A 25,351-nucleotide genomic window follows, 5' to 3' on the forward strand; every position below is an offset into this window, starting at 1 on the left:
TGACGACTTGCCCGAAAAATTATGGCGCTACTATTACGTAAAAAAAAAAAAATCCAATTTCAAAGAACACTTATAGGTAGAAACCTTTGTATTTTACTTAGAACTTTAGGATTGATTCACTACACTTCTTCACGACACTACAATTTTGTTTTTCGATTCCCAAAAGGGAAAAGTGTTTTGAATCAATCCCAAATTTGGCAAAATCTAATTTATATTCCTATCAAAATCCATTTTTCTTAAATCAATACGATTATTTTGCAATTTGATCTCATACAACTTATACAGACTAACAGTTCAAAATAATATCTATTTATATAGTTTGACAAAAAAAAACAACTCTTTAACAGCAAATAGAACTAACAAAAATTTAGTTTCATGTTTTTTTTATTTATTAAAGCGAAGATATAAAATTACTGTTTTGTCATCGGTCCTTAATGCGTGTGGAAAATTTCAACTCCTCATCTCTTGGAAGTCAGTGAAAATGACGTTCAGTGATTCCCTCACATACAACATACATACGAAGCTCAAATAGTCTTAAAAATTAGAACAAACTGTCATACAAATTGTGGACATTCGTTCTGGACTTAAATCAGACAAAGTCGTCTTTCACCATGTCAACTGTTATGTATTGTGAGCTCACATGTATCGGTACCAACGGCCTGATAATTTCTAAAGCGAAACAGTCATACGTTCCGGTTTTGTAGATAGCCGCTCAAGTGAAATTGAGACTCCCAACTTCGTTGTAAGTAGCGGTTTGGCCTTTTAAAACCAAGCACCACTACAGCTGCGAACTGAGCTTATTATAACTAGTCAGGTCATAAATTCTGTCACATGTTTAATGTAAAATAATTGAAAGAAGTTTATTCATTATGTAACCATTCATATACCAAAATAAACTTAACAAAACATATATTCTTATGACACTAAAGTTTATTCAAAATGACCTCCGTGATTTTGAATACAGGCCTTCAATCTGCGCGGCCAGTCGTCTATCGCAGCACGAACGAGGTCCATGTCAATATCGGCGGCTGCCTTAATCAAGAATGTCTTGAGTGACTCCAAATTGGGATGAGACTTTGAGCGCGCCTTTTCCTCCAAGTGTTGCCATATCTTGTAATCTAACGGATTCAAATCTGGACTGGAGGGGTGCCAGTCTTCGTGCCGGATGAAGTCGATTTCACGCGCCGCTAGCCAGTCTTGTGCGCTCTATGAGCTGGCGCCGAATCTTGTTGGAATACCCAGTGCCTGCTATTGAACATGGTATGAGAAACAGGTTCCACAAGGTTCGTCAGGACTGTATTTTGATACACAACTGCATTCGTTTTTACACCTTTCTCACAAAAATGTTCCTCTGTTAAGCCCCAATAAGAAACTCCCAACCATACCATGAGCGAGGATGGAAAATGACCTCGTTGGACACGCGGAATATGGTTGCTCGCTTCTTCACTACTGTGTGCGTACACCTTATCATTTTGTTTGTTGTAGCTCTCTTCTACGGTAAAAATTTTTTCATCCGAAAAAAGAATTTCCCGATATTTTTTTCCCGCGTACCGCTTCAACAAAGCGCGGCATCTCTTCAGTCTCAGGTTCATTAGACGAGCATTCAAACGATGTCCTGTTTTTCTTCGATATGCCCGAAGCCCTAAGTCTTCATTTAACACCCTTTTCACCGTGGTTCTGCTTAACCCCATCTGAAGGGCCAACAGTTTCTGCTTACGTTTGGGATTTCTTTGAATTCGCGCCTTCACAGCTTTGATCACTGCTGGAGTCCTAACAGACCGAGGGCGACCACTTCTTGACCTGTCATCTACACTAGTCTTCATTGTATCGTTTGATGGTACGATAAACGAATCTTTTGGTTATATTCAAATTTTTCAGTATGTTAAAAATTTGAATTGGCGCGTAACCGCAACGATGCAACGCAATAACTGCAACACGGGTCTTCTTTAAGCGTCCACTCCATATTTAAAAATGAGTAAAATTCTAAAAGTATACATTTTTATTTTCATGAACAATTCGAAATTCGAATTCAATAAACTTTTTTGTGGCCAGCATTCTAAAAGAAAAGTTTTTACTGTGTGACAATACTTATGACCTGACTAGGTATATATATAAAAAAAACATTTATATAAAAGAGCATCTGATTTTTTTTTCTCTACCTATTCGCTGGAAGCCTAAGAGGCTATTCCAGCTACGCCCGGACGGGTGAGCTCACGGGCTCAACCTGAGAGAATTTGCTAATACTAGCCTGCTAGAGCAGTGCTTCGCAGGATCTACCACCGGACCGGAATCGCGACCCACTGAGAAGATCCGGCGAGAAACTCAGTGGGCTGTATCTATGGGTGAGCTTCCGACATGCCTACAACGTAAATACGCCACCCACCTTGAGTTAAAAGTCTAAGGTCTCAAGTATAGTTACAACGGCTGTCCCACGCTTCAAACCGAAACGCATTACTGCTTCACGATAGAAATAGGCAGGATGGTGGTACCTACCCGCACGGACTCACAAGAGGTCCTACCACCAGTAATTACGCAAATGAAAATTTTTGCGGGTTTGATTTTTATTACACGATGTTATTCCTTCACCTTGTGGAAGTCAATCGTGAGCATTTCTTGAGTACGTTTTCCTTAGAAAAATTGGTACCCGCCTTAGATTCGAACACCGGTACATCGCTCACAACGAATGCACCGGACGTCTTATCCTTTAGGCCACGACGACTTCAATCGGTCGAACAGCAAAGAACCCACCAATACCTGTATAATTACGTAATGCAAATTATTACGGTAGCTAACGGTTATTACTTACGTATTTGGATACAAAAATGCATCCTGACAAACATTAAAAACAAAAGGATTTATTATTTCCTGAATGCCATTAACCTGCCTTAAAACTTAAAAGTTGGTGTAACAAATTTCTAGCCAACAGAATCGTTTGCCTTTTACGATTGTATTTATAGTCGACAGTTGATCACATAGTAGACAAAGACATCGCGTTGTTCACTCTTATAATTATATACAACGTTTTTAAAAAGGCTTAAAAAATAAACTATAGTAGAATATTCTGTACGGAGGTTTCTCTAAGTTTAAATCTTATTGATTAGCACTTAATAAAACATATATAATTATATCGACACGTGTGGAATACGTGGTTTCTGTTGACGCATAAATTACGCACTTACTTTAAAAGCCAAAGGCCGATATAATCAAAAGTTTGTAACGTATTTCTACGAGAAGGCGTCTTATATTTTGTTTACACATTAGTAAATCCAGTTTTTTGCTGTTTTTTATTTCAAAACCATTACGATTTTCACGACTCTTAGACTATTCTAATGGACGGATACGGAAATGCGTCGCCTAATTACAAATGCATTTGAAAAAAAAAAAGTAAGGTAGGATACATTCATATCGATTAGTTTGTCTTGGAAAATCGATAAATTCCAGTCCGTGGACGTGACTCGGACTGCACAAAATAAAATAAAAACCTTTATACCCTCACATAGATCGATTACCGCGTTGCAACCTAATCGACTTGAAACTTTACTGCCACACGAGAATATCTCGCATTCCAATACCTTCATTGCAAAGTACATATGACAGAAGTTAACATTTACATATCCTATTAAATGATTCACAAACCTATTGATATTCACGACCAGACCACCGATGGATGACTAATCTATCGTTATAAACGATGACAGAAAAACCACAACTACTACATTGTGACACGGACACTTGTGAAATCACATACATTTACAATGAAAACCTTTGAAAGCCGTTAATGGACTGCAAATGGTTAGCTTAAATTAATGTGAGAGAACGATCACTTTTAGTCCAAGTTCTTAGTAATTAGCTGCAATAGAAAACATACCTACTACACGATTTTGCCAGATAGTTAAAATTTTATTTGACTATACAAAAATGACATTTATTATAATGCAGATTAGGTTCAGGAGTAAAATCTGCGGAGACCCCTCCTATCTCTGCGGATGTCAACCAGATTAAAATTATCCAATGATAACGACAGCGGGGTCTCACCGTCACACGGTCAAACAATCCCTCTATGCAAATATTAAACTGTAATGAGTGGCGTGATGAGAAATCAGTTGTCATGGGAATGTCAAGTGGGTTTTTTTTTTGAACAATCGTCTTCATTTTAAGAATTCTCTCAGCTTTTACTATTTATCTTATTGTCATTTATTTGGATACAGAACGACACCGACATAAACTCGAGTTAGAGAAAAGGGCACGCGATGGGAAAATTAGACGCATTGATCAACAACACCAAACTAGTAATACCAAGTTCTAATACCCTAGCGAATCAGTTTTTTTTTTTTTAATTACCCTCATTCAAAGTTTTTATAGTTGCCATCGTGTGCCATCTTATTGTCGTGTATTTGGATACAGAACGACACCGACATAAACTCGAGTTAGAGAAAAGGGCACGCGATGGGAAAATTAGACGCATTGATCAACAACACCAAACTAGTAATACCAAGTTCTAGTACCTTAGCGAATCAGTTTTTTTTTAATTACCCTCATTAAAAGTTTTTATAGTTGCCATCGTGTACCAAAGCTCAAATAATGGCTCCCGGCTCAAAAGTTTTCATACCTATTGTTTTAGCGTTGAGCCTGCCTAGTTTTGATTCAATATTTAGCAAGTACTTTTAATTGTTTTCTATGGTTATTCTAGATCATGATTAATCTTTATAACTGTTGACTCGTTAACAAAGGTGCTGCCTACCGCCAGTAGAAACAGTTAAATTTCACTAAAATTTATGTTTTTTGACTACAACAAAAAACAACAAAACAATAATTGAGGGTAGAAAAACAAATGCGCTTCAGATTTTAAATTGCAAGGACATTTGAATCAAACTTTCTTCAACAATTATTATTATTATTTTTATTGCTTAGATGGGTGGACGAGCTCACAGCCCACCTTGTGTTAAGTGGTTACTGGCCCATAGACATCTACCTTGAGATATAAGTTCTAAGGTCTCAAGTATAGTTACAACGGCGGCCCCACCCTTCAAACCGAAACGTATTACTGCTTCACGGCAGAAATAGGCAGGGCGGTGGTAACTACCCGTGCTGACTCACAAGAAGTCCTACCACCAGTACCAGGCCCTACCATCTGCATATGTGACATTAGAATGTTATCAAAACGTATATTTAAAATGCCATGTTTAACTCGTTACGGGTGTCGTGTGACCGAGTCGTATCGACTTTTATAGATCTCAATTTTTCATAAAGCGTTTACACAGTTAACCTACAAATTCAATATATGTATATCCGAATCGACTACTAAGCGTATCGAAACATCTGGCGCAACACTTAATATAAAATTCAACGCCCGACCTGCTGGATTCGGCGAGGCGAACGTTCCAAGCCTGTCTTCACTTCCAAACAAAACAAATGTCACAAGACTAAACTTATCCATTTATCTGTTTCCTCTTTACAATACTACTGTTTATTTTAATTTATGCGTTAAAAAATACAATTTTAACAACTTTTAGGTTTCTTACAAAATGCTCTTCGGCATCACACACTCAGATGTGGTTTTCGTTGCTAGAACTTTTATTATTTATTACATTGTAGTATCAGAAAGTATCGGCCCGTACCCGATCGAGAATTGACGCATTTTAAATGTGATGTTGGCGCAAAATGTTGGGCATATTATGGACGGAGCGCGGAAGGAAAGAGAAGTCGAGGAAGATCGCCAACCAGGTGGACGGATATTGTCAAGGAGGCCACAAACACCAGCGTCCCGGGCGCCATTAAGCAGGTCGAATGCAGGCAACGTTGAAGAAAGCTGGTGCAGAAACTAGACCAAGGTGGTCACGACCCTCAGTAATGAGGAAGCGACAAAGAAGTATCAGAAAAAAACAGTAGGATTTTCGAGTTTTACTGTCACGGAATGAAGAAAAAGGGTGACAATCTGGAAAAACTACTCATCGCCGGTAAAGTGTACGGAAAGAGGCCAAGGGGGAGTAAGCCCCAGACGCTGGTCCGATCAAATTAAGACGACATTGGACTCCAGCATCAATGACGCTATCCACTGCGCCGAGGACAGCAAGGAATGGAGGAATATAGTCCAAACAAAAGTGCTCTGAAAAAGTCACGACCCTCAGAACTGAAGAACAAGATGCAATGAGGTGCGGGAGTCAGATCAAAAAAAAATAAAAAAATAAAAATTCAATATTTGATCATTGTTTATAATTTTTTATAATTTAAATTACGTTTTAAAGGTAGATTTAAATTAAGGATATAAATCAATTAGTCCGTTCACACTAAACACAATATTACCAACTATAATCTCGACAAATGAATTAAATTATGCTGACAACTTTTTATATATATTTAATAGAAATAAAAATACACAAAAACTAGAGTAAAAGCCGGTAAACACTTTACATCTCACGTTATTCGTGGTACCCAAACATTGATTGCGCGAAACCGTCTCCATTATCTACATACAACATTTTAGATACGATTTTATCAAGAATTATCTGCGGAATTGGCGAAGAATGCACGATTTTTTTTACCCTCTCTATTCTAAAATCCAAATTCTATTTAATTTCGGTGATTCAATAAAGTGCTCCGTGACAGGTCACGTTAAGCGCCACCTTAAGTAATCCTCCGGAGGACAGACAATGACAATACCAGGTCAATTAGTAACAAATCAATGTACATCAACACGCTATGCCCTAAGAAGGACTAATTGTATTAATATTATGTAATCAGGTCAAAGACGAGAGAATCATGACGTCATTATTGTTTTGATGAGTCACGATTAGGCATCATTTAGATAGAGGATTTTTGCTATCACTACGCCTTCAGCTATGACGACGTTTGAAGACAACAGTCGCTCATAGCACGAATGTTTGAATATTATCATCGCAGGCAGTCAATGCGTGAATAGTAATGAAAGTTACGTTATAAACAAAAAAACTAACAGCATACTTGACCAAACTCAAACCGGCGATCTCCTGTATGGGCGACACGCAAAGCAAGCTACGTTTTTTTTTTATTGCTTGTATGTGTGGTCGAGCTCACAGCCCACCTGGTGTTAAGTGGTTACTGGAGCCCATAGACATCTACAACGTAAATGCGCCACACACCTTGAGATACAGTTCTAAGGTCTCAGTATAGTTACAACGGCTGCCCCACCCTTCAAACCGAAACGCATTACTGCTTCACGGCAGAAATAGGCGGGGCGGTGGTACCTACCCGTGCGGACTCACAAGAGGTCCTACCACCAGTAAAAAACATACGTCACGGAAACCATAAATTACAGTGTTAGATAAATATGCGACAAAAATATGTATGTAATTTTCCACTCACCCTTGCTCTGAGCCACACATCTTGCGAATAATTATTGTACATTTTAAATGAAAATAAATTTCTTACATTAAAAGTACTTTATTAAAAACGTATTTGTAGTCTTCGACCTACGATACTTATCGATAGATTAAAAACGCTTCGAGCTGTTTTCGATAAGGATACAATTTACGATAAAAGTTATCCTTTCTTTTGTTTTTTTTTTTTGCTTATTTTTCTCCTACCTACGGTTGTAACCTCGAGGGGTTGTACTAAGTTCATCTAAACTTTAAGCGAGTGGACAGTGCTCAGCCTGGCGAGTGTGCTAACACTAGCCCCAGCAAGGGCAGTGCTTCGCAGATTTATGTGGCAGATAGTTAGATGCATAGTTTTCAAAGCTTATTTCAAAATCATACGACGTGTCTTTTTTTAATACCGCCTCATCGGATTCAATCTTAAAAGTCACCCAGATTAGTGGAAAGATTACTCCACCCATCACCGCCATTAATGATGAACGCATCAAAGCCTATATATTTTCAGCGAAATCCCCGATTAACCAAGTTATATATAATCACCCAGATTAAATATAGTCGGATTTTGGGTCTTTATCTAATTAAGTTACAGTTATTAACGCTAAACTCCGCCTTTGAAACGTTTTTATTTTGTGGCTTAACAACATGTTTTTTAATGCAGATCAGAGTTTGCTAAGGATCTTCAATTCTAGAAAATTACTTCGTTTTCTTCAACAATAAATACGTTTGCTAGCAAAACTATTAAATACGACTGCAAAAATATTTAGGTGTTCTCAAATAGATAATGCAGCAATTAACCCCGCTTCCATGCACGCCAATGCCACCCATTCACAACCTTGCTACATTTTATAGCACTTGTTAACTCATAACACAAAACTGACCGAAATCAGTTTCATGTAGGTATGCCTGACGCTCGAAAGATACAAAAAATATTTTTTCTTCAGAGTTTATTGGACATCGACAAAGGACCCTGCGGTTTCAGCCGCGGGAAATTTGTAATTTAGCAAGAACTAGCGACCCGCCCTTGCTTTGCTTCGGAAACTGTAATTTATTATTGATTTCTCCGCTATTTAATGGATGTTATTATACATATCCTTCAATTACTATATCTATTAAAAACACCGCATCAAAATCCGTTGCGTAGTTTTAAAGATATAAGCATACATAGAAATATAGGGACAGAGAAAGCAACTTTGTTTTATACTATGTGATAGTGATTAAATATATTATTGCGTTTTCCCAGGATAAAGAGTTAGTTGCCTGTGTCGCTCCATCTATTAACCGATTGATTTATTGATACAGTGCCGCTTGGTGAGTAAAATCACAAACCATCATAATCCGGAACAGATATAGCAGTCATAATTTATCATGCCATTTACCATGTTAAAAAATAATCCTATATATAAATCTAGATTATACATTATTTCTGTGTGATATTTCATTTATATTCGTTTAGTCATATTTACGTGAACGTGTAATAAATAGCTAAACATACAAACTTTCACATTTACAATATTATTACGGATCGACTATTACGGTTTTATAGTAGGTATGTGTTTCTTGCTTTAGGAAATTATATAATAGAAAGCGCATCGAGTGAAGTTAGAGTTCACGGGCATCTTCACTTATTATTATTACAAATATCGTAATTTAGATCGCCATGATAAATCCAGAAACGGGCAGCTGTTAAAAAAAAAGATTTAAAATCTTTTTCCACGCTTTATATTAGGTTCACTTGTATGTATGTTTGTAACTGACTCCTTTAGATGCGATTTTGACCCACTTTAAACGGCCAGATTTCATTCAAACTTTGTAGATTTATCGAGGACCGATGACAATTCAATATTTAAAAAAAAATTGAAAAAAATTTATTGAATAAATTGAAATTCAACTAAAAAATGAATACTTAATAAATAATAAATAATAATAAAAGCTTTTTTTTAATAATTTTTTTTTGTTTACTCTATTTTCAACTAAATTTATTAAAATTTATTTTCTATTTTTTAGTTTAATTTAATTTTATATAAAGTGTTTTTTTTGTTTTTTTAAACTATTATTTATTTAAGTGAAACTTCTTTAGGCGCCTCGAGAGTGAAATTTAACTTGCGACAGATTCGTTACGGTTAGAGAGAAAAGATACAATTTAGGAAGAGCGAGAGTGAGAAAATAGACAGAGCGTCTCGCGAACCACTCGACCGTGGAGAGAGGGAAAGGACAAAGCGAGTTAGGTAATTTATCTTATATACGGCATACCCTATTACAAGAGGAATTTGATTTAAGGATAAAAAATTAAGAAAACCAAAATATGTACTACACACCGCAAAAGAAGTGTCACTTCATTCACGTGCACCAAGTTGTGCAACTTGGTTGCACCATTTTTTTTATTTTTTATGACGCTTTAAATTAATGTGTTCGTTAACTGTTATCTGCTACACAAACACCACAGATGCATTTCGGCATGAAATTTCGCCTCTGTGTCACACAGAAAATCAGACATGGCTGTTATGAAATTATATCTTAAACTGCAAAATTATTTTAAGTTGCATACCATATTTACGTTCCGATAAACCAAATCAATGTTTTTCACACAAGTGAGCTTTTATAGGCGCTTTTGATCACGTCTCCACCATCGGATCGGAATGCAGTTCCACCGCTGAGAAGCTTTGGCAAGAAACTTAGGCCTGTTAATATGACTAGAATGACAAGACTAGAATGGACATGACTAAAACAGGTCTACATTATTAAGCAGTGACCAAAGATCTTTACGCTACTGTCGCTGTGTAGGGCGCAAGTTTGAAGAAAAAAACACATTCTCAGAATAACGTTTTCGGCTCAAGTTAAGGGTTTTCTCTTATTTATGCGTCTGCTATTATTCCTATCTCACAATCTTCGCGTAGCCGCAGTAGCTTTGTCACGATTTAGGCCTAAATGTAAATAGGCTGGAACAAGTCAGACTTTTTGGCTCCCTCCCAAAACGGTTTGCTTGTATACGACTTGCCAGAATCTTTGTTTGAATTACGACTCCTTTAACTGTATTATAGCTTTGTTTATTCCACAATTTGGAAGGAACAACACTGCCATATGCATACTTTTTAATAAAACAATTCTATAGGTATTTCGTGCTACCATTAATACGAAGTGTTTATTGGAATGGTAATTCAATATACTTTTTCAGCACTATACGAAAAACCGAATATTCCATTGAATTTTTCAAATTAATTATATCAATTGTATGTAATGTTTTTATTATTAAATAATTTAATGACCCCCTAAGCCTGCACCAAAAGCAGCCTATATTGAACACCTAGAGACGCGAGCAGTCTTCTTGTTCTTGCCTTTATCCCAAGATGCGGGTTCGGTGCAGCATATCTTCTTTTTCTATTCATGCCTATCCTACGTCACTTCTGCACTCAAACCCTTCTCTCGCATGTCCTTTCACACAGTTCATCTAAATCTTTTAAGGATGCCGCGCCCTTTACACACTACACTTGACGACAGTCGTAAGGCGTATTAGTATATAATGATAATAGTATAACATTTTCTTCGGTTTTCACGAGTCGTGAATATAATTTTAAGGAATCGTGTCGAAGCAAAAACGAATGGTCCATGACCAAAAAAACTGTAAATTATTCTAAGCTTCAGATAATATAATGACAATTATATACACGTGATCATACCATTTAATTCAAAATGTTTTATCGTAATGAAAACTTTATTAACAGGAATCATTCTATAGTGGATATGGTTCCTGTTATTGAATTAAATGGTGGATATAGTATGTGGATATGGTTCTAGCGTCTATCTAAGGTTAGCCGGACGGGTTATTTTAATGTAGATCCTCTAACCGGATCGTATCGATCACAGCTATACTCGTAGGAATCAGAGGATAGTTTAATGTGATAAATAAGGTGAGCATGTAACTATTAGAACACTAGGGAATTTCTAGTCTTTTAGAAAATCTAGTGACAGTAAAATCAACAGTATAAAAACTAACCTAAAACTATCTATATATTAATACGTGAAGCAAAAACTCTGTACCCCTTTTTACGAAAATTGCGCAGACGGAGGAGTATGAGATTACCCACACTTAAAGAGAATATAGAGAAGAAGTGCAGAATGGTAAGATATTTTTTTAAATTAAGTATGTATTAATAATACATTAAATCAATTAAAAAAAACATTACACGCACTACCATGTATTTGATACACACACACATACGAGTTTAAATACTCTTTGTAGTATGTATATGGCAGTGTCAAACTTTTGTTATTGCTTAAAGTCTGTAGTCAAATTGGAATAGGTTAATATTGTTTATCTTTAATATTATTTGTCTATAGTGTAGTAGTCTTGGCGAAATCTGTGATTATGTTCAAGCTTATAATTTCTATTAATTATAGTCGAATTCCGACTACCGTGGGGCCACTAGTCCTATTAAATTCAACTATAGACTGAACGTAATCTGTGTGTAGGTTTCGCGTAAGTCGGCTCCCTTCCCTAAGTATATTTAAAAGTTTTTTTAAGAACAGAATCGCGTTGCATCGATCACGGACAGGTTAGCGGCTAGCGCGTCTGTTTTTGTTTTTAATATAAACATGTTACCAAAACGGTTCACGACCGCGCCCCACCCACAGCGTTCGTATTTAACAAGCTTTAAGACATGTGGCCGCTTCATCCCCGCTAAGGACATTTTTGCACGTAAACGTGGGAGACAATGTGTTGTTATTTTTCACTATTTAAGAATGAATTTGTTCCTAAAAAAAATTTCCAGTGACTTTCTCGCCGCATATTCTCAGTGAATCGCGTTTCTGATCCGGTGGTAGATTCTGCGACGCCCTGCTCTTGCTAGGGCTAGTGTTAGTAACGTCCTCAGGTTAGAGCCCCGTGAGCTACCCGCTCGGTGAATCTAGCATGACCCTTCGAGATCAGTAGAATAGGTAGGGGGAAAAAAGTGATTTTTACATACTTTATCTCAGTGCATATAGAGATTTTTTTTTTTATTGCTTTGGTGGGTGGACGAGTTCACAGCCCACCTGGTGTTAAGTGGTTACTGGAGCCCATAGACATCCACAACGTAAATGCGCCACCCACCTTAGAGGTACATCCTGTGATGGACCTGCGAAATGCGTAATGCGACTTTTGCAGTAAATACACAAATGACACCGTACTACATGCATTTCATATTCGCTCTGTTCATTTTCTTTCACTGTTATTATTACAGCCAAAAAACTTTACGAACATTAACTGAGCACCAAACTAGTTTAAGAGATTTCGAGCAAATTTTACTATAAACAGTATATACGGTATTTTTCTGCCGGTAGACTTCTCCACGGTAACTGTATTGCGGGACTTGGGTTCAGGATAATCCATTCGAATTCGCGTCAGGAAAAAAAACATTTTCAGAAATTCGATATCTCTTTTCGTATCGATATTATGAATAGTTCAAAGATTCATAGCAATGTTATCAGCAAATGCCTCAAATCTAAAGTAAATTATGAACAGTTTAATTATTAAATATTATTATAATGTAATTTATTATAATATACATAACTAGCTGTACCCGTCCGCTTCGCTGGACATTTAAAATGAACATTATTATTTCTCATCCCCACAAAGATTCTCATTATTAACGCCCCCGCAACTGGGGAGTCCAACACTCATATAAATATTAGCTTATCCATTAAGTACATTTCATTGTGTTTTCTACATGGATACAAAGTTTCAAGTCAATCGGATGCATAGTTCAGTAGTTATAACGGAATATCCGTGAAAACCACTGTAGATTTATATATTAGTATATAGTTATATATTGTCTGCGTATATTGTACTGTGCGAGGGCTGTGTTGGGATTTTGTTTATTTGCTAAAGGACATCGATAGCCCAAGATAAAAAGTATACCACACTGGCGATGTGCGCGCAACTCCCTACAGTGCGGCGGCCGTGTATACAGGAACAGTAATACCCTTCGAGGCTTTGTCTTCCTTGCAATGCCGGATTTATTAGTATATATGTATAATAGCGTTTTGCTCTTATGTGACGAGACTGTATTCTGCCTCGTATTAATATTTTATTTTCTACCAACTCTCTGCGATGGTATAATTCCATTATATACACTCCGTTTGGCCGCATGTGTTCATGGCAATAAGATTTGGCCAATTTCAAATGGTATATTCCCAAGGTAAATAAAAATAGCTCGTCGTAAGTTAATTGTGGAAAATCTCTTAATTCGGGATTGTTTGCCTCTATCGGCGTGAATGCAACTCTTTGCCTGTTTAAGTTGTTTCGAATCACGTAATCAGCCAATTCATTTTCTCTATTTATATTCTCATTTATTATATTTATAAACTCTGCGGCATGAGCGTTACCACGGAGTGATATTTTAACTTACTGAGCGGTCATATTTAGTAATTAGGACAAATAGTCAACTTAAAATATGAATTTCATTTTACTTTTATTTCCATTTTCCCATTGTTATGAATTAAAATAACCACATAATATTAAATATGATTGGAAGCACTATGATTTAAAAGTGTTTTGGTTTATGTTCGCGACTTTAAAAAAAGCGGGTAAAAAACGCCCAATGATCTTTCTTGCAGTTAATGTCTTTGATTCTAAAGAAAGAAAAAACATCGACTTTCCTAATGTATGTATGTACAATTCAGCAAAATATATGTACAAGGTCATACCTTGCGCCGCTCACGATGAGCTGTGCACAATAAAAGTTCAAACGGAATGCGGCGTATTGCACAACGAGAACAGTAAAACACACCAATACCAACAAATTCTGATTTGAATTTAACGTGACTGATGTTATTTTTCAAACATTCCGCCTTAATTGGTGATCTTTGATCTTTACTGGTTGTAGGACCTCTTGTGAGTCCGCGCGGGTAGGTACCACCACCACGCCTATTTCTGCCGTGAAGCAGTAATACGTTTCGGTTGTAATTAAACTTGAGACCTTAGAACTTATATCTCAAGGAAGGTGACGCATTTACGTCGTAGATTTGTATGGGCTCCAGTAACCACTTCACACCAGGTGGGCTGTGAGCTCTTCCACTGATCTAAGCAATAAAAAAAATTATTTATTACTTAGTTGGGTGGACGAGCTCTCGGGTCAGCCGCTGTTGAGTGGTCACTGAAGCCCATAGACATCAACAAGATAAACGCCGCCTCGCCTATTTTTTTGTTGGTTTTTCTATAAAAGCGTATTTTGTTAGTTTTTTTAAACTATTAATTATTTTTCATTTTTTAGTTGAATTTCAATTTTTTAAATATATATTTTAATATTGAATTGTCGTCGGTCCTTAATAAGTATACCAAATTTCGAGTTAATCCGACGTTTTGAAGGGGGTTAAAATCATGTTCAAAGATTCCGTTACGAACATACATACGTCTGAAGCCAATAAAAGCATATTAAAATACCTCTGTTATTACTTGAATTAAGCAGTTACTCAAAAACTTGTTCATAACAATTCCAAATGTATCCAAAAACGAAGATTTTGTTTTTCTTGAACTCGTATTAAGTATATTATTTATTTGACAATAAAAAATCATATATCTTTCTTCAATTTTAGTTTGTACGTTGATTGGTTTGGCCGGTCTAGTAAAAGAAACATTCAGAAATTGTTTACATATGTGAAATGCTTCTTCCACGCTGTAGGATTTCGAAAGTGTTATTATTTTCTTGAAAAAACATAACCAGACTTCATTGAAACAAACAAATCAGGTTAAATAATGATGTGTGTTGATAATACTATATCAATATATTTTTTTTACCGATGCTGATAATCTCGTGGGGTTATCCTAGCCTTTATGTCCTTCACCGGACGTATAGGATGAGCTCACGGCGCTCAGCTTGGCGACTTTACTAACACTAGCTTCGCTGAATCTACCACCGGATCGGAATTGCAACCCACTGAGAAGATTTGGCGTGAAACTCAGTGGGCTGACGTAAATTTTTACGATGAACCCTTCGTCGCATTCGACGGGTTCGACGAGAACGGTGACCGGGATTTAATCATAACAACGCAGTGTCCTTAGCAATTAACAGAACAACTGTTTAGTTGGATTCAATCATGAGAATTAGTAAAAAATGTGCTTACGCGAGTTGACGGTAGACAGGCTTAATAGTATAGGAAAAAACAATATACCATTCGAGAAACATCTTCGAGTAGAGTTTCAGATCCTAGTTGTAACAATCTATAAGTGAATGCAGTGGTTTCATGTCAATTTAGGTGTTCAGATGGTGGCTGAGTTGAAAAATGATTAGATGACATAGAACTCTCAAACAGTGCCGCAAAGAAATCTAATTAATCGTGCGTATATTTGAATACTTACCAAAGGCATTGCTGATTTCTGTACTGGTGGTTGTGGAGGTGGTCCCCTAGTCTTTATATCGCTAGTCTGTCTTCTTATTGCAGGGTGAACAGGGGCCTCCCGTTCTCTGATTAGTTCTCGGGCTGCTAGCGTACCAGATATGACAGCTGAGAGGGCACTGACATTAGCCCCTGGAGATGGCATTGTGGGTCTTGTCTTTTCTGGTGACCTTTGGGGTGAGGGTGCTGGTTGTAGGGGATGCCGTGGAACATCTGTCCTAACTTGGCCATTTGGTGTTGAACCTAGTAAAAGAAAAGGTTTTGAGTTGAGAAATAAACCAGTAATCAGGACACTTAAGACCACAAATCACTCACTCAAAAAAAATTAGATAATGGGGATCAAATTATTTCAAATTATTTTTAGGCAGGCGCTGGCATTGATCATTTCCAAGGGCAATGATGGTCTTTCACCATGAGACGATTGTAGGTTTGTCGGAATTATGAACAATTTTTTTTTGAAACAGCTTGATTTCTTTTTTGAAGTGAAACTTCTTTGGGTGTGTTGAAAGGAAATTTAACTCGCGACAGATTTTTTACAGCTGGAGAGAAAATATATAATTTAGAAAGAGCGAGAGTGGGAAAGCGAACAAATATAACAGCATAGATGGATATGAATAGGGTGTTCAATAAATTTTTAATTATTATTTATATTACTTTATTTATAAAATTAGGAAGGTTAATTGCAATGCACACTGCCCATAATAATGTAATAATGTTTTGTGACAAACCAGTGAAGTGACAGTTAACATCATACACAAATGTTGATAAATGTGTAATTGTATTTATAGCAAATATGAAGTTCCACCTTGTGGAATGGGATTCTAAGCCAAAGCCTTTTTTGTATCTTGTACCATTGTTACTGCAGACTATAATAAAACAGCTACATGCAATTATGTATCAAAAATTTACATATTTGTAATAGTAATATGCTGTTTGTATACTAATTGAATGCAATACAAAGAGAAACTTGTTACAGATGAGTTTCACTATGGACTCTGTTTAATAACAAACTAAAAATATATCATTTACAGTGAATTTGTGAAGTTTAGTATTTTCTTTTATTTATTCAAGTTGTGGACACAATTAATATTGCTTCTTTAGTTTATACGGTATTTACTATTTGAAACTTTTCGAACTTTTTACAGTTTTCACGGTCATGGTCATTTTGAATACAAAATTCACATGAAGTTTTTAATTATGTCATTGACTTACAAAAATTCAATAGATTTTATGGTGTTATTCATCAACATTTGGACACTGTGCTAGTTGTTGTATTTTAATGAGACATACTTATTGACATGTCAATTTCGTCACAAAACATAAACATTTTCAATATCTGGTAGACCTCATAGGTGTTTTCAACAAAGTTTTATTGATTAAAATTAAGGACAAATTACTTATGCATATTTATTGATGAGATATTTTATTATATCTTATCACATAAATAAACTAGGTTAATAATAAATAGCTCTTGATACATAATTTTTGCATAAACTGCTTTTGCAAGCATTTGTGTATAAGTTTTTTGTCTTTTTTTTCCAAAGTCCAAACACCATAACATTTGAGCAATAATGTCATCATAAAAATATTTGCATCTATACATCACTACATAGTATAAAACAAAGTCGCTTTCTCTGTCTCTATATCTGTCTGTCCTTATGTATGCTTAAATCTTTAAAACTACGCAACGGATTTTGATGCGTTTTTTTTAAATAGATCGAGTAATTGAAGAGGAAGCTTTTTAAGCATAATAAAATCCATTAAGTAGTGGAGAAATCAATAATAAATTACAGTTTCTGAAGCGAAGCGAGGGCGGGTCGCTAATCTATTATAAATTAAATCCATTTTGAGAAAAAATGTGCACCTTTAATGTTAATTTAACATCCAGCCTCTTATATGGATAACTATGTTTTAATAATATGTTTTTATATTTTACCTGCCAATTTCCCTGTAGGCCGTAGCTTTGGCATTCCCCCAGCAAACAATCCACCGAGCCCAGGAGGTGCACCACCTCCATTCTGCATTGGCGGAGGAGCCTTCACTCCGTTTCCAGCCACGGTTCCGCTAGGTACATTATTCACTTTCCCTGGTATGTATGGTCCACTTTTGTCCACTGTTACGGTCTTTTTTAACTTAGCGCCCTGCCTAATAGAACTTAGAAGCGCATTTCTGTCGTCGGCTCCACCGCCTTTTTTAGATCCTCCGAACACGGGAGGAGGAGGAGGTCCGGGCGGCGGCGGCGGACCAGGAGGAGGCGGCGGTTTCGGAGCCATTTCCACACCAACTAGTACACTGTTACCAAAAATGCCATTCGATTTAATATTTACACCGCGTCGCCACTACACTCTGTATGCAGAATACCAACTGACAAACTAAAGCGAGCATCCGCGTACACAACCGCACGTGATGACAACACTCCATACACGATAACACACTTTGGAGCTATTCATGATACTTTACTTAAATCATTGAAGAACCTTGATCCGAAAGATTAATAATATGAGGAAGTACGCGCGCACTAGAATTTATTTTTACTACGTTCGATTAATTCTATCAATAACAGGTGTTATTTAAATTGGTTTTGAGTTCATTTATTTGTCCGTTAATTTTGTATTGAACAGACACCCACCGGAGAAAATGTCAATAACTATCAACAAAGCAACCAGTTCGACAGCTTCCAATCCTAGTAAATGCATGAAGTTCACAAAATAGATAGCAAATTTACTAAATTCACAAATGGCCGATTATCAGCTGTCAAAATATGTCTCACAAACTGAAGTCACTGCCATAGACAGTTCTTGTTCATTTTAATGGGATAGGCAAAAGAGACATAGCCCATATACTCAAAATATTTTATGCCAATTAACCTATTACTACCTATACATATTCTATTGAAAAATTTATTTTCAGATGAAACTAATGTTAGATTGTTTAAAAAAACATTTTATAATACACAAGATTAAAATTATATTTTAAACAAACACTTTAGTAGAGACCGACCCACGAAACGACTCCATTATACTTTCACTCAGCGCCCGACTTCCGCCCGAGACAGAACGCAGGCAATGTAGATTCCTACAGTCAACACTACAACCAGACGCGTAGCTCACTCAAAGACGCCTTGCTGGGGATGCGTCGAGGTGATAGTAAACGATTCAACGTCGACCATCACGGCATGGCGATGGCGCTAGTGTTCTGGGGTTCTTTGCTGGACCAGCCAGGTGGCTCGAAAGTGTGATACATTGCCAACCAGTAGCTCTTCCACAGTAGTTCTGTAGAACTGCAGCTCTGTAAGACTGCCATCGTACAGCGCGATAGAGTGCATGTCTGAAATCGCCCGAAAACTTCACCGCAGAGGAAATCGCCTCGTACTTCCTACAGAAATGCCATATATTGAACTAATATAAAAATCCTTATAAAAGACAAAATTTTATATTAAGTACTTAACAAACGAAAACCAGATATTTTTAAAATTTAGATTAAGGACTACAACAGCTACAAATAAACTAATTTGTGCTCGTGTCACGAGATGCATCGGTGGGATTCAGGGCCGTGTAGTTTAGTAAATTAGAATCGTAGCTTGCTTCGCTAGCGCCTCGTGTCAATAGTGCAGCTTCGGCAGCGGCTCTTTCTGCTGCTGCTTTTTGTTCAGCTATATAAATTTCCCTTTCGATATTTAATTCCTCGTTTTCTCTGGCTTGAGTTTCCCTCATTTCAACATTCTTTCTGTAATTTATAAGTAAGGATGATAGGCATTTAATGGGATCAGCCGGTTGAAGTGAGACAACGTTCGCAATACAAACACGCAAAGCATGGCCCACGGTTTGTTTTAAATACTTTGAATCCTCTGTGATATGTGCATCTTCAGGGCACAAAGTAAACATCTCTGCTTGACTTCGAATGCGAACCAAATTTCCGAGACCATCATTTTCATATTCGCTCATAGCATCTTCGTCTCGATAAATTTGCTTACCGTCGTCGTTAACATAATAACGTCCACAAGTATCATAATAATATGTAACTCCATCTCTTTCTTCTTTGGTTTTGAGTAAAACGCCTGTAGAATCCATCATATATTCACTGGCATTCTCATGAGCCTTGTAAATTCTTTCTCTCGTTTGAGGATCTAAAAAATATCGCCCACATTCATCATAAAAAAATACATGTTCCTTATTATCCGATAAGGGAACTAATTCATTGTTTTCATTTGGTTGATAAAGTGTTGAATCTCCGGAGATTTTGTATATTTTTCGACTATATTCATCAACGTAATAATTGCCTAGTTCATCAGTAAATTCTTCTTTCACATCGGCAGCGCTCAAAATTGAAATAATTGATTTACGCGTGTGTTCTCCAAAAACTGCCACATCCCAGAAATAGCATAATTCAGTGACTAATCTTTCTCTCTCTGTTTGAGGTAAGGCATGATTAAAAATCCGTAATCTATAAAAATCTTCACAAATACACAATTCTTCCTCATCAACGTTTTCTATTGATATTTCTGCGCTGCGGTTCAGAGTTTTTAGAGTCGTTTTCAAATTTTCCAACGATGACAATCGTTTCACCAAATATTCTTTTTTATGCGTCAATGCCATAACCGCTGCAGATGTTGGTTCGTTTTCTAGTCGTTTTATACGTTCATCTAGCACTTGGATTTTTTCGATAATTTTACTTATCTCTACATCATGACCAGCGGTACAACGTATCATTGAGGCTAGCTCTTTTCCTTTTTCTTTTAATTCATCTAAAAGCTTTTGAGCTGACGGTACTCTACAAGTTTGAATGTCATCTATAATTTGCTGCAAAGATTTCGTTAAATCACTGACTAAGTGGGGTACGTTGAAATTTAAATGGTTACTCAGTTCGATGGCAAATCCATCATAAATTTTATCTACCCAATTTAATAGTTCATCGGTCGATTCTCGCAATTTAATTTGAAATTCTTCAACTCCTGTGAAGTTTCCGTAACAAATTTTCTTTTCTAAAAGGGCTTCATTGGTTTCTTTATGCATGGCTTCTACTATTTCTATTTCAGAAATAAGGTCAGCTTGGTCCATATTGGATAAAGATGCGCGATTAGATTCAGTGTACTTTTTAAAGTACTTCAAGCGATTCGACATGGCATCAATTGTAAATGATACACATTGCAAAATGTCTTTCGGATAAATATTCTGCATATCGTTTTTGAATACTTCAATTTCATCAATAACACGTAACCACTCTATGTGGAGATCAACTATTGCGTCAATCACTCTGTCCTTTGAGCCATCTTGCACAGCTTCACGGATCCCGCACATGGTTTTAAACACTGCATCTGAGATATCTCTTTTAGTAATATAAATTATGGGAACTTCATAAAATTGTTTAACTTGCTTTATAATTCCAAACAATAAAGAGGTATCATTAACTTGGTCCATTGTAATTGCGTAGTTCTTTAATACTTTATTCAAAATAGTAAACGTACTAGTAAATATTATTTTTCTCTTTATTTTACTATAAATATATCGTTATTGTATATGCATGGGTGTTTATTCCCTTTGTTTTAATTTATCTGACGTTTCTTTTGTTTGTTTCCTACATTTTAAATATTAAGTAGGTATCTATGATGTTGCATTAAATAGTTTCAAATGAATGCAGGTATAGGTTGGTAATCTTATTAATTTTTAAAGTAACAAACTAAACAAATCTCTTCTTAATAAACAGTTAACACGAAGAAAAGAAAATCCAAATATCCAATGAGGTGCCAATTTTATTTTATAACTAATACGGATAAATAATTTAATCACCTATCTGATTGCAAGCAACTAATATATTATGAAGGTAAGGTAAAGTTTCATGATCCTCTTTGACACTTAAAAGTCTCCGGTACAGGTATATTTTCAAGAACAATTTTATTCTGATAGATAGATAGATAGATAGATAAAATAAGGAGAGTGGAAGTACAGAGGACATCTCAATATATTAAAAAGTGTCCGCTGAAAAGGAGCCAATTAAGGTGGCATCGTAGTAGCAAGTGGAAAGATTTTTAAAATTGCGCCTTAAACTATTAGAGTTGGATATTAAATTAAGAAAGAAAGAAACACTTCCTACGTATATATAGTAATAAAAATAGATAGTTGAGATTTTAAATACTGAATATTTATTAACTGCACAACTTACGAAAAAAATTAAAATATTCAACACAGCACACTTCACTCTGTTTAAAACTGCTACCCCCCCCCCATATATGTGGGGGAGGGTGATGGAAGAGATGTGCTCCGCACGAAGCGCTTCACTCTCCCCCTTTGCCTTTTCATGAGTTCTGTCTCATGCGAGGCTCGGACGTGGGTTGTTGAGCGACAGGAGGTTTTAGTCGGTTCGACTCCGACATACCCCGCCCGCCATCCCCAGTGGAGGGTGGGAGTCCGGCGATTTCCTCTAGACCAAAAAAAAACCATATATTTATATCATTTCCAATTTCTGAATTAGAGCTATTTCGGCGAGTCTACCAATAATAACTTGCTTTGTACAGGTGAACACTTTTTCAACTAGTCCCCTATATAAGAAGGAGAAGGTCCTCCTTACTTTCTACCCTCCATAGAATAAAAATAGGGGTGCTCAATAAAAAGTGATAATGAGCATGACGCAATAACCTACTAAATGTTATTTTATTTTTCACCGTAGTCACCTGTCAGGTTTATACACTTTATCTTTTTTCTAAATATAAAATTCGCCTTTAATTTTTTTTTCTACTCAATTTTATGATTTAAATCAATGAACATTTATACTGGGATTAGCCCATTTCAAATTCCAAATGGTGGATATTAATTTTGGTAATAAAATAATATCGTTGTTAAGATAGTGATTTTAAGGGCGTCAAATAGGTAAGTACGAAATAAGCATTTGATTTTCGGCTTTTGCATTAATTTTTCAATTCAGAAAAAAGGTTTTTTGAAATCCAAGATGGCGGATGTTGCTGTTGTCATTGTCGTGACTAAGTACCAATAAAAAATAACGGTGTTGAACGGCGAGGTTACGTATTGTGTTCTTTTGTTTTGTACAAATTTTAAACGCTAGTTAAAAACAAGCTAAACGTTAAACAATTTTGTCCATTTCAGTTGTTTAGAAACCACTACCTGCTGGTATTCTGCATTAAGTATTAACTACAAATAAGTGCGCTGGCAACTTTATCCGCGTCTACAAATTGTTTCTGAAAAGGTCGTCGATGACTTTGCGAATTACAACAAAATTACAAAGAAAAGTGTTCCGTTGTAATACAATCTTGCTATTCATCGAATACTTTTATAGTGTAAGCGTATAAATATACACAGTATGGCCGGAGCGATGTTATTTGAAAGATCACGCGTCTCATCATCGACGAACAGAGACGAAGACGTCCGCATGACTGACAAAATGGTCAGCACTGGCGAGCTGCCCGAAGATGATGAAGAAAACATAAGAGCAAAGGAGCAGGGTATCCTTAACCTCGGCGAGAAATACAAAAAGGAAGGGAAGGCTAAGGAGCTGGCAGAACTTATCAAAGCCACCAGACCATTTTTGAGCCTCATAAGTAAAGCTAAAGCTGCGAAACTGGTACGTTCCCTTGTTGACTTCTTCCTAGATTTGGAGGCAGGGATCGGTATAGAAGTACAGTTGTGTAAAGAGTGCATAGAATGGGCCAAGGAAGAACGACGCACCTTTCTTCGGCAGTCTTTGGAAGCAAGACTTATTGCTCTGTATTTCGACACTGGTATGTATACGGAAGCTTTGGACCTTGCTACTGCACTTTTGAAAGAGCTAAAAAAACTTGATGACAAAAACCTATTGGTTGAAGTGCTTCTTTTAGAAAGTAAGACATACCATGCTCTCAGTAACTTACCTAAGGCCCGTGCCTCTTTGACATCAGCAAGAACAACTGCAAATGCTATTTACTGTCCTCCAAAAATGCAAGCAGCCCTCGACCTCCAATCTGGTATACTACATGCAGCTGATGAAAGAGATTTCAAAACTGCTTACTCATACTTTTATGAAGCCTTTGAAGGTTACGATGGAGCTGACAGTCCTAAAGCTCTAACAGCACTGAAATACATGCTTTTATCGAAGATCATGTTGAATCAAGCTGAAGAAGTGGCTACAATATGTGGAAGCAAAGCTGCCCTCAAGTATGCAGGGAAAGAATTAGAAGCGATGCGGGCCGTAGCCACAGCTTCTCATAAAAGATCATTAGCTGACTTCCAAGCAGCCTTAAAAACATACAAACCAGAGCTTGAAGAAGACGCAGTGGTGAGAGCTCATCTTGGTGCTTTGTATGATACTATGTTAGAACAGAACTTGTGCCGAATTGTAGAACCTTACATGAGAGTCCAGGTGGACCATGTAGCTCGCTGTATTCGCTTGCCCGTTGTTCAAGTAGAGAAAAAACTTTCTCAAATGATCTTGGACAAGAAACTGAATGGAATTTTAGATCAAGGAGAAGGAGTGCTGATAGTTTTTGATGAATCCCCCTTAGATAAGACTTATGAAACAGTTTTAGAAACCATCCATCATATGAGCAAGGTTGTTGACACACTTTACCAGAAAGCAAAAAAATTGTCATAGACTTACGAGTAAATTTTGTTATAGCAATAAAAGTGTATATCAAAGTTACAGTAAATTTTCAGTTCAATCTTTTTGTATTATATGAAACTATTTTTTTGAATGGATTCAAAATTTCATTATTTTAACTCACACCTGTTGTTGTAATCTAAAAAAGTGACATGAAAATGAAAAAAAAAAACATGTAAAAGATATCATCTAATTGGGGAATGTTTATTTTTTGCTAACAGTTAGTGACATGCATTATTAGCAACATTAACAAATCTACAGCATCTTGAATTACAAAAACTAATTCTTATTTACATGTGTTTAAACATAAGCTAGTGAATGAAAAATTATAATATTCTGTTTTAATTGTGAAATAAAAATGTGTTCTCCAAATAATTGGTTTTGTTAACCTTTCTACCCACACATTTATATTGTGCAAGTCATGACATCAACTTGGCAAATGCTTCTACTGAGCGAAGTTTTCATGATCAAAGATTACAATGTAATATCGGTCATGATCGGATGCCCTTTATTTCATGTCTGTACACTTCTTTAGTAAACAAAAAATATGAAATTTTAAATTTGAAAAATTCATTTAATTGCTTTAATATAATCTGGTAATTATGTTTAGCAGTTGAGACCCACATACTACGTCAAGTTTAATTTGACTGCAGTTTTACTGCCGATCGCATCTTTATTCACTAAGGCTAATCGCCCCTGGGACCGGGCCTGGTATTATTATTGCATTAAAGTAACAATCGAGAGTTAAGTAAGGAGAGGAAATTATTATTAAAATTATTTGAGATAGTTCTACTATTCAAGTAGAGGCGTAGACTATCTCACGGCCGCCCAGGGTTGAGGAGTTTCCAGGGTCAGAGATATAACATAATGCTTACATCCAATCAGAGTCCAGGCCTTGAATACATTGTAAGACCAAACATTTCAAGTCGGAAGGCAGTTGCTTTATGGGTTAGGTTGGTCGGTCACTTACCGTGCGGACTATAATTGGAATTGGCGGCCTTTACAACCTTATCAGGACGAGTGGTCTCACGAGAAGACTTAGCTGA

General features: G+C 36.4%; 2 protein-coding genes across 4 annotated transcripts in view; one reads left to right on the forward strand and one right to left on the reverse strand.

Moving 5' to 3' along the window:
• The window catches only part of LOC101747115 (uncharacterized), a 34,934-nt gene extending 16,434 nt beyond the window's left edge, over nt 1-18,500 (reverse strand). The window contains exons 1-2 of one of the 2 annotated variants that reach the window (XM_038012360.2): nt 17,659-18,500; nt 15,685-15,965 (exon numbers count right to left, since the gene is read on the reverse strand). In XM_038012360.2, the coding sequence (XP_037868288.1) occupies nt 15,685-15,965; nt 17,659-17,995 (618 nt within the window). In that variant the 5' untranslated portion in view covers nt 17,996-18,500. Of the gene's footprint in view, nt 1-7,341; nt 7,463-15,684; nt 15,966-17,658 lie in introns of those variants that run through there. The other variant, XM_038012361.2, reaches the window with a different exon arrangement.
• A 3,412-nt stretch (nt 18,501-21,912) lies between these two features.
• Nucleotides 21,913-24,680, forward strand: LOC101735320 (26S proteasome non-ATPase regulatory subunit 11). Of its 2 annotated transcripts, none has more exons than XM_012689569.4 (2): nt 21,913-22,585; nt 22,820-24,680. In XM_012689569.4, exon 2 carries the CDS (start codon nt 23,034-23,036, stop codon nt 24,297-24,299), a length of 1,266 nt encoding a protein of 421 aa, XP_012545023.1. In that variant the 5' UTR covers nt 21,913-22,585; nt 22,820-23,033; the 3' UTR covers nt 24,300-24,680. The 2 variants fall into 2 exon arrangements, with proteins under 2 accessions (XP_012545023.1, XP_004925184.1); XM_004925127.5 differs by having other exon boundaries at nt 22,568-22,733.
• The last annotated feature ends 671 nt before the right edge of the window (nt 24,681-25,351 follow it).

Source organism: Bombyx mori, chromosome 8, assembly GCF_030269925.1.
Source record: "Bombyx mori chromosome 8, ASM3026992v2".
Lineage (NCBI taxonomy): Eukaryota > Metazoa > Arthropoda > Insecta > Lepidoptera > Bombycidae > Bombyx > Bombyx mori.

Bases quoted from the DNA above. Each gene is read 5' to 3' on its own strand.
- LOC101735320 (XM_012689569.4), top strand. From the start codon at position 23,034: ATGGCCGGAGCGATGTTATTTGAAAGATCACGCGTCTCATCATCGACG.